At 39.6% G+C, this 10,429-nt stretch overlaps 1 protein-coding gene across 1 annotated transcript in view; it reads right to left on the bottom strand.

Annotated features, from left to right (window-relative positions):
* Nucleotides 1-5,283: 5,283 nt before the first annotated feature.
* LOC136856036 (rho GTPase-activating protein gacII-like) overlaps nucleotides 5,284-10,429 on the bottom strand; it is a 28,049-nt gene continuing 22,903 nt past the window's right edge. Inside the window, exon 6 of the mRNA XM_067133588.1 lies at nucleotides 5,284-5,631. Coding sequence (XP_066989689.1) covers nucleotides 5,284-5,631 — 348 coding nt within the window. The remainder of the gene's footprint in view (nucleotides 5,632-10,429) is intronic.

The raw sequence follows: 10,429 nt of genomic DNA, 5'->3' as shown, positions 1-10,429 counted from the left end.
TGGAATTCCCCACCAAAGTAGTGGGAGGAGATGAGACGCATAAGTTATCAAGCTGAATCAGGTAGTTGGCAGCGGTGGTAAAAGCCATAGAGATACCTCTTTCGTTTCCAACCCATTTCCAACAGCGCCGTTCCAGGCCCTGGATTCGTTCGCCAAGGCTTAGAGCCACCTTCTGGAATCTGTTTTGTGATTACAGTGACTGGAATTGGGTGGGAATGGGGCGCTGCTTTCAGGGAATGGCGTGGAAGTGAGACTGGTTGGTTTATTGGAATTCCAGCCTTCCAGGATTCCAGCATCATTCCTGGATTCGTTTGCCCATGCTTATGGCTTCCTTCTGGAATTGTTTTCGTTGGATTTCAGTGACTGGAATTAGGTGGGAATATTTCTTATGTGCCTTTAGGGAGATAAGACTGTTTGGCTTATTGGAGTTCTAACCTTCCAGCATCATTCCAGCACCATTCCAGGAACAGCGAAAAACAGGTGATTTCATTTACTGGAATCAGGTGGGAATGGGGCGTTTTCTTCAGGGGTTAGAGTAAATTAACCGTTTGTCTTACTGGGGTTCCAGCATCGTTCCAGCCTCGATCCAGCTTTCCAGCACCATTCCAGGCTCGTTCCAGCAGTGATAAAAAGTAATCGTTTTCTTAAGGGCTTGAGGTGACTTAACCCTGCTTGGCTTATTGGAGTCTCATCACCATTCCAGCATCATTCCAGGCTCGTTCCAGCATCGTTCCAGCAGAGAAAAGAAGTGATTGTTTTCTTAAGGTCCTAAGGTGATTTAACCTTGCTTGGCTTATTGGAGTCCATCATCATCATCATCATCCCAGCGCCATTCCAGGACCATTCCAGCAGCAGGAGCGGTAAAGATAGAGACGGGGGTCTCTCCGAAACGTCGACTTCAAGACAGAGAGGCGGGCGGAGGGTGGGCGGCCGGACGGGCGGTTAAAAGACCTCGGCGGCTGCGGGCGGGTGCTGTCATCTGCTCGCCCGACTTTAAGGTGTCAATAGGCGAAGACAGCAACACAAAGGGCGGCTCCGCCGCTCTCTGGGCTTACCCCAGGGGTCGGCCAGAAGCCGCCAAAGGTGCCCAAGCGGCTAGGGGCGCACGAGCTCCGTCCCACCGCCCGTAAAACCCAGCGCAGAAGGGCGGGATTCCTCTCCCGGGACGGGTAGGCGGGTTAGGGCCCTCATTCCCTGGCGGGTCATAAAAGCTGATGTTGATTCGCACTCCGGACTCTGATGATAATGAATGTCATTGAAGCCTCCTTGTCCATTAACAAAGGGGCGATTTTTATCTCTTCTCCCTTCCCCCCCCCGCTACCCAGTCCTCTCTCTTTCCCCTCCCCTTCCTCCCCACCCCGGGGCCATAAAAAGTGGTTAGGTTCCTAATAGACCCCCAACAATAGATTGATAAATGTTAAGCGCTGGCGTACCAAATACAGATATCGGACTTCATGCGAGAATCAGTGTATATAAAGGGGCTTTAATAATTCGACAGGGAGTAAGAGAGAGAGAGAGTAAGAGAGAAAAGAGAGAGAGAGAGAGAGAGAGAGAGAGAGAGAGAGAGAGAGAGAGAGAGAGAGAGAATATCCTACCTCATGCAAGAATCACAAAATGAAAAGAGGGGCCTTTGATAATTCGACAGAGAGAGAGAGAGAGAGAGAGAGAGAGAGAGAGAGAGAGAGAGGGAGAGACAGACAGACAGACAGACAGACAGAAAGAGTAAGAGAGAAAGAGAGAGAGAGAGAGAGAGACTCTGAGAGAGAGAGAGAGAGAGAGAGAGAGAGAGAGAGAGAGAGAGAGAGAGAGACAGTATCATCAACCTCATGCAAGAATGACTGTATTAGAAGGGATCTTTAACAATTCGACAGAGATTGAGAAAGAGTAAGAGAGAGAGAATAAGAAACAGAGAGAGAGAGAGAGAGAGAGAGAGAGAGAGAGAGAGAGAGAGAGTGAGAGAGAGAGAGAGAAAGAGAGAGAAGGTTCCTTCTTCTCCTCACACACAATCGACTCCAAATGATTCCTTTTTAAGAGGTTCAAAGACCATCGCAAAATTGTCAAGATTTATACAGGCCATAAGAGTGTCAGTGGGGCGTCCATGTTGGTGTGAACTTGAGAGAGAGAGAGAGAGAGAGAGAGATACTCTAGCTTAAAAATGTCTCTATTACCGGTATGTAAAGGCGTCTCTCTCTCTCTCTCTCTCTTTCTCTCTCTCTCTCTCTCTCTCTCTCTCTCTCTCTCTCTCTCTTTCTCTGCACACACGTTTCTGTCAAAGGAATATGCTATGTACTAAATACATAAGTCCAATTAATACTTATGTTTGTTTGCATAAATAAATATAAATGTTTTCAAATTCCCACCCTCTCTCTCTCTCTCTCTCTCTCTCTCTCTCTCTCTCTCTCTCTCTCTCTCTCTCTCTCTCTCTCGAAAAAGAAAAAGAAACAGTTTAATAACGAACAGGTAAAGCGACGCCACGCGATTGATTTCGGACGAGTTGCCAAAAATATGTCATGACTTGGTAAAAATTTTCTTATTATTTTTATGTATCTGTTTATTTATCTATTTATTTATTTTTTTATTGATTTATTTTTTTTCCTGAGCGGTTTTGCTTTTCTGTAAAAGAAAACTATTGTGAAGGCTTTGTCTGTCCGTCCGCACCTCATTCTGTCCGCGCTTTTTCCGTCCGCACTTTTCTGTCCGCACTTTTTCTGTCCGCCCTCAGATCTTAAAAACTACCACGGCTAGAGGGCTGCAAATTGGCATGTTGATCATCCATCCTCCAATCATCAAACATACCAAATTGCAGCCCTCTAGCCTCAGTGGTTTTTATTTTATTTAAGGTTAAAGTTGGCCATAATCGTGCCGCTGGCAATGCAACAACACACGCCACCACACGGCTGAGATTTTTATGGGCCGCGGCTCATCCAGAATTATGCCGAGACCACCGAAAGATTATATATGCTGTAGCGGCTGTACAGAAAACTCGATTGCGCCGATGAAACTTCGGCGCAATCGAGTTTCCTGTACAGCCGCTACAGCGTCTATAATCAAGGCCACCGAAAATAGATCTATCTTTCGGTGGTCTCGGTATAATGCTGTATGAGCAGCGTCCCATGAAACTTTAACCACGGCCCGGTGGTGGCCTATCCAATATCGTTGCCAGAAGCACGATTATGGCTAACTTTAACATCAAATAAAATAAAAACTACTGAGGCTAGAGGGCTGCAATTTGGTATGTTTGATGACTGGAGGGTGGATGATCAACATACCAATTTGCAGCCCTCTAGCCTCAGTAGTTTTTAAGATCTGAGGGCGGACAGAAAAAGTGTGGAGATAATAAACTGCGGGCGGACAGACAAAGCCGGCACAATAGTTTTCTTTTCAGAAAACTAAAAAATAAAAAAAAAAAAATTAAAATTATACATTGGAATGTCACACCTCTTAGTGCAATTAGAAGTGATGTTTTTTTTTTTTTTTTTTTTATCTCTTAGCGTGTAGAGAACGGCGCCAGTAAACAAAGGGGCCGATTCAGTGAGAGAGAGAGAGAGAGAGAGAGAGAGAGAGAGAGAGAAAGATTCTCGGCTGATATATTTCTCATTCTTGGCCGAAATTGGTTCTGAAGCGACTGAAAAAGATACGGAAAGAGAGAGAGAGAGAGAGAGAGAGAGAGAGAGAGAGAGAGAGAGAGAGAGAGAGATCCTCCATCGATATGTTTCTCACTTCGGTAAAACCGTAGTGTTTCTCAGTTTTTGGTGAGCAGGTGTTAATTGAGTGATTGGGTCCAGATAGGTGACCTGGATTCTGGCGTCTCAATCTTAAAAGGGTGTTTAGGGTTTTGGGGTAATTAAGAGATGCTGAGAGAGAGAGAGAGAGAGAGAGAGAGAGAGAGAGAGAGAGAGAGAGAGAGAGAGAGAGAGAGAGTTTCTGTATACATGGGTTAATCACCCTTCAGTACATGTATTCATACATGCATACAAGAATGTATCAATATGATTTTTTAGCTATCAATTCATACATAGCTATATACAATGTATGCATGTAATGACTGATATGCATCAAGAAAGTATACATGAATTAATTATCCTTAAAGTAAATGTATTCATACATACATACATACAAGAATGTATAAATATGATTATTTATCTGTTAGTTCATACGTACAGTCATGTATAAATGTATACATGTATTAATTGATTCTCAGTATATGTATCATACATTGTTTGTATATTCATATCGTATTTGAATTGGGTTTAGATATTTGCAAGTAAACTGGTATACATATCTGTAGACCTGTAATGCATCAGGAAGTATACATATGTATACAGGTATTCATACATCAAATATTCAGGAACAGCGTAGCAGATGAAAATGAATGTATTTTGTTCATGGAAATTAAAAAGAAATTTAACTTTGCCAAATAATTTTTTATATTTGTTTTCAAGATACCAAAAAATTTTTATTTTTTAGATACAGAAAAATTTGTATACTTTTTAAGATACCAAAAATTTGTTTATTTTTTTAGATACCAAAAAATTTTGTTTATTTTTTTCAAGATACCAAAAGATTTTTTATTTCTTTTTTACCAAAACTTTCTTATTTATTTTAAGATACCAATTTTGTTTATTTTTCATAAGATACCAAAAAAAAAATTTTTTCTAATTTTTTCAAGATAATTAAAGTTTTATAAATTTTATCCCAAACTTTTTTTATTTGAAAATTAAGAAAAGAAAGTGATATTTTCGGAAACTGAAAGTTGATGGAATAGGGGTAAATTTCGTTTCAAATAAAAAAGAAAGCTTTAAAAATTTACAAAATGCAAAAATTGGAAAAAAACTATAATAAAACAATCATCTAAAAACTACATGATTTTCACAAATCCAAAAATAGAACAAAAAATTTTCAAAAATTTATTTTAGAATGTAAAAAATATTTATTCTAGAATATAAAAAAGTAAGAAAAATTATGATAAAAATATTATCTAAAAATGTAATTTTCACAACTTAGCCAAACATGAGACAACAAAAATTTTTTTATTTAAAAATTTTGAAAAATCTTCTTAAAAATTAGGCAATTTTCACACAAAAATCCAAAAATGAAGCAAAAACAAAAATTTTTAAATTTAAAAAATAGGAAAAACTTGACAACAAAAAAATCATCTAAAAAACTAGACAATTTTCACACAAAAATCCAAAAATTGCAACAAAAAAATATAAAAAATAATAAAAAGCAAAAACCTCAGGAAGTCTCCATCACAAAACTATTTCTCACTTCATCTGGACAATGTTAATTTATTGCCTCTTGTTCTTCTGCGCCTGCGCTGGTAAGGGAGGAGGAGGAGGAGGAGGAGGTGGAGGAGGTGGAGGAGGTGGAGGAGGAGGTGGAGGAGGTGGAGGAGGAGGTGGAGGAGGTGGAGGAGGAGGAGGATCTCATCGCCCTGTGTCTCATTAATGCAGTGCTAATGGCTTCCTGATGGGGGCAATGAAGGGTTAGCAGGAGAAGAAGATGATGATGATGAAAAGATATGAAGAAGAAGGAGGAGGAGGAGGAGGAGGAGGAGGAGGAGAGAGAGGAGGAGGAGGAGGAGGAGGAATGGTGTGCCGTTGTATAGGTTGAGAAGACATCAAGTTCTTCCTTGTGAATGGGAGGTTGGGCGAATTGTTTTGGAGATAGAAAGGTTTTGAAATGTTTTTGAAAAGTTTGAAACGTTCTGAAATGTTTGAAATGTTTGAAAGGTTTTGAAAGATTTTGAAACGTTTTGAAAGTTTCGAGACTTTCTGGAAGGTTTGAAAGGTTCTGAAATGTCTTGAAAGGTATTGCAAGGTTTTGCAAAGTTTGAAAGTTTTTGAAAGTTTGGAAACTTTTTTTAAAGGTTCTGAAAGGTTTTAGAAGTTTTGAAAACGTTGAAAGTTTTTGAAAGCTAGGAAACTTTTTGAAAGGCTTTGAAAGGTTTTGAGACTTTTTGAAAGGTTTTGAAACTTTTTGAAACTTATTGAAACTTTTTGAAAGGTTTTGAAAGGTTTGAAACTTTTTGAAAGGTTTGAAACTTTTGAAAGTTTAGAAAGTTTTTGAAAGTTTGAAAGTTTTTGAAAGTTTGGAAACTTCTGAAGCATTTACAAGCTTAAAATTTTTGAAACTTTTGAAAAATTTGAAAACTTTTGAAAAATCTGAAAATTTCAAAACATCTGGAGTTCCTGGAGAATATGATCAGACGTCAATAATTGACTTTCCTGTTGTACCTGAGAGAGAGAGAGAGAGAAAGAGACAGACAGACAGAGAGACAGACAAAGAGACAGACAGAGAAAGAGACAGAGACAGAGACAAAGAAAGAGACAGCCAGACAGACTGACAGACAGAGACCCCAGGTAGCAAGGACCCCAAAAGTGGCAAAAACTCGACAGCAACAAAAAACCAGAAAGAAACATTGGGGAGGATTCAATGTGGTTACCACTAATGACGCCGAACGTGTTAATTGAATTAGAGGAGAATGGGCGAGAAGAGCGGCAGGAGGAAGCCTTTACAACAGAGGAGGCCCCCTAAAAGTGAGAGAGAGAGAGAGAGAGAGAGAGAGAGAGAGATACACAGCCTACATTCAGACGAGACTTACAGTGATAATACTTGTCTGATTGTGTTTCCGAAGGCAGAGACGTAGAGAGAGAGAGAGAGAGAGAGAGAGAGAGAGAGAGAGAGAGAGAGAGAGAGAGAGAGAGAGAGAGATACAGCCTCCATACAGACTAAACACACAGTGATAATACATGCCTGTTTATGTCAACCCACAGAAGAGGCAATTCTTATTGAATGTCTTCACCTCCATCGAAATGAGAATTCCTCATGGAGGTGACCCTCTCATTCCCAAATGAGCCGCCCATCTGCACCCCACAACAGTCGACTAACACCTCATAACCTCATATGATGCTTAAGTCGACATATGTAGACGAGAGACAGACAAACGCACAGACATAGAGAAGTTAAGAAACTAGAGACCTAAAGATTCTTATCTATTCACATAAAACGAATACCAGGAGATGCGTATCGAGCGCGCAAGCACGCTGGCGTGCGTTCACACATTCCCTCCTGGAGTCTTCTAGTTTATCTGTTTTCCAGAATTCATTCCTCCCTGGAGTCTTCCAGTTGATCTACCTTCCAAAATTGATTCCTCCCTGGCGTCTTCCAGTTGATCTGAATTCCAGAATTCATTCCTCCCTGGCGTCTTCCAGTTGATCTGAATTCCAGAATTCATTCCTCCCTGGCGTCTTCCAGTTGATCTGCCTTCCAGAATTTATTCCTCCCTGGCGTCTTCCAGTTGATCTACCTTCCAGAATTAATTCCTCCTTGTTACCTACCAGTTTATCTATCTTCCAGAATTTATTTCTCTCTGGCGCCTTCCAGTTTATCTATCTTCCAGAATTTATTTCTCCCTGGCGCCTTCCAGTTTATCTATCGTCCAGAACTTATTCCTCCCTGGAGTCTTCCAGTTGATCTGCCTTCCAGAATTCATTCCTCCCTGGCGTCTTCCAGTTGATCTGCCTTCCAGAATTCATTCCTCCCTGGAGTCTTCCAGGAAACCTACCTTCCAGAATTTTAATTTATGAGGCGTTAATGGAGGTGACCAAATATATCAAGCCACTTCCAGTATCTGTTGTACAAACCGACTTCTCCTCAATTAGTCTCAGGTGTGTGTGTGAGTGAGTGGACCGGTCTGGGCAAGTTTGGGGTGCATAAAAGGCGTGGTGGTTAAGAAGATTGGGGTTTTATTGCTTCTTGTGTCAGTTTGTGAGTGTGTTTTGTGTAGGGGAAGTCAGTAGGACATACATGAATCATTCTTCAACAGAAAGGTTAAAATTGGAATCGATAAATATTAAAAATATTAAGTTTTTTTTATTATGTTCATTTTCGTTTAGGTGCCAGAAATGGGTCTGAATTAATTTGATTCAGAATCTATAAGACCAACTTGGGGTCTGAATTAAGCTGATTCAAGTCCTATAAGACCAACTTTGGGTCTGAATTAAACTGATTCAGTTTCTATAAGACCAACTCTGGGTCTGAATTTAGCTGATTCAAGTTCCATAAGACCAACTTGGGGTCTGGATTAAACTGATTCAGGTTCTATAAGACCAACTTTGAGGTCTGAATTCAACTGATTCAGGTTCTATAAGACCAACATTGGGGTCTGAATCAAACTGATGCAAGTTTAGAAGACCAACTTTGGGGTCTGAATTAAACTGATTCAAGTTCTATAAGACCAAGTTGGGGTCTGAATTTAACTGATTCAAGTTCTATAAGACCAAGTTGGGGTCTGAATTTAACTGAATCAAGTTCTAAGACCAGCTTTGGGTCTTATTTAAACTGATTCAAATTCTGAAGTTCCACTTTAAGTTTTCCATGGAACATAATCAATTTGATGAAGAATGATAATAAATAATTTCAATTTTGACAAAAAATAAATTCTACTTTGAGAATAAAACGATTCGCAGCTGGAACTTGAAAAAAAAAGGATGGGATATAAGTTGAATTTTGATAAAGAATAAGTTATACTTAAAAATGACAAAGTTGGTACCTGGAGCTTATAGAAAGTTATATTTCAGTCTCAAGGGAATCTGATTTGATCAAAATCACTTCCTGGTAGAAATTCCAGAAAATTTCATTAATTAGAAAAATCTACTTTTCATACTTCCGCGAAGTTTCTCCGCATGAAATATTAATAAAAAAAAATTAATCTAATCTAAATATTAAGCCATTGTTTTGACGCAAACACCTATTTTTTGTGAATCCCATTCTAAGCACAATATTTTCTCACGTTCCTCCAAAAGCGTATCATTTTGGTTTGCCTTTTTTTTTTTTGCAATTTACGATCGAGTGATAATTTCTTCTCGTTGCACCATCAAGAGAAATATTTGGCGTGGATCCATTATGGTGGAAATTTGGCTGGCGAAAGTCTGTGCAATGCGTTTCAGTTGATTTTATTTAGATGAGTGGTTCCTGAGATTGTTTTTTATGCTTTCGAATATTTTGCGAGAAGTGAATAATTAGTTTTTTAATGCACTCTACTGCTGAACTAATCTATGATAAGTGACTTAACTTAACCGGAAGTCAAACTTAGTCCATTTTGAGTTAATATATTGGTGATACTAAACTGAATATTAATTATAATTTCTATTTAATTGTTAAAACAAGGGTATTCCTCTCCATAGCGTTAACAATTACGACAAAGGCACTCGTGTATACAATCAAAACATGACGTCACGTGATACGCTGGGTTCCATATTTGTGAGTCCATTGTATATATATACATATATGAATATAAATTTATATGTATAATTTATATATATATTTATATATATGAATGTGTGTGTCTGTGTCTGTGTGTTTGACAGACAGACAGACAGAGAAATCCAGTCCCCAAAATCGTGATGTTTGAATATCCATCAAGTTCCTCCTTTACCAATGTTCTCAACCTTATCTTCCATTGGTCCCCCCTCCCTAATCCTTCCCCCTCCCCCTACCCCTCCCCTCCTCCTCCACCTCCACCTCCTCCTTTAGACCCAAATTGTGATGTTCATTTACACCTGGCTTCTAGAGAGAGAGAGAGAGAGGGAGAGAGAGACAATTAAGAACAATAAATAGCCCCATTGTTAACTGTTGGAGACGGCGTCATAATTGTTTTGCGAGCTGTTACGGAGCTATTAGAAATGCCGCGATGATTGTTCGCCCTCTCCCCCTCCCTAAAAAAAGGGGGTGGATGTGGGCAGGTGGAGGGGGGTTCAAAGGGTTGTTTGAGGTTTAGAGATTACCCCGGTTGGGACGGAGGTTGAGAGAGAGAGAGAGAGAGAGAGAGAGAGAGAGAGAGAGAGAGAGAGAAGCTCTCATTGTCAGTAGATTCAAATGAGGTTTGGAAGAAATTTCTGTATAATGTTTTGAAGAGGTTTCTATAACCCCAGTGAAAGTACAGAACCCCTGCTTGGACGGAGGTTGAGAGAGAGAGAGAGAGAGAGAGAGAGAGAGAGAGAGAGAGAGAGAGAGAGAGAGAGAGAGAGAGAGATAAACGCCCTCATTGTCAGTGAATTCAAATGAGGTTTGTGAGAAATTTCTGTTTAATGTCATTATGAGGTTTTCATTGTGAAGGGGTTCCCCCCCTGTCAATGGGGTTGGCCTTTTGAGGTTTTAGAAGTCAGGTTTCTTTGTCTTCATTGTTTTCAAGAGTTGGTTTGGTTTGTTCACTCCTGCTTTGTTTGCCAACCCTTTGTTTGTGAAGCTTTGGGGGTGATACTGGTATTGTGTATACTATGGGAATTGCTTTAGCTTCAGTTTGTTTGACTTTTGTCATTGTTTGTTTGTTTATTTGTTTGTTCTTTGTATTTATTTATTGTATTACAGTTGGTTATTTACTCCCACTCGTTTGTGACTTGTGCACAAACTGTTTGTGACGAATCAA

Source organism: Macrobrachium rosenbergii, chromosome 34, assembly GCF_040412425.1.
Source record: "Macrobrachium rosenbergii isolate ZJJX-2024 chromosome 34, ASM4041242v1, whole genome shotgun sequence".
Taxonomy (NCBI): domain Eukaryota; kingdom Metazoa; phylum Arthropoda; class Malacostraca; order Decapoda; family Palaemonidae; genus Macrobrachium; species Macrobrachium rosenbergii.
Note: the sequence above shows the minus strand (reverse complement) of the source record. Positions and strands in the feature narration are given on the sequence as shown.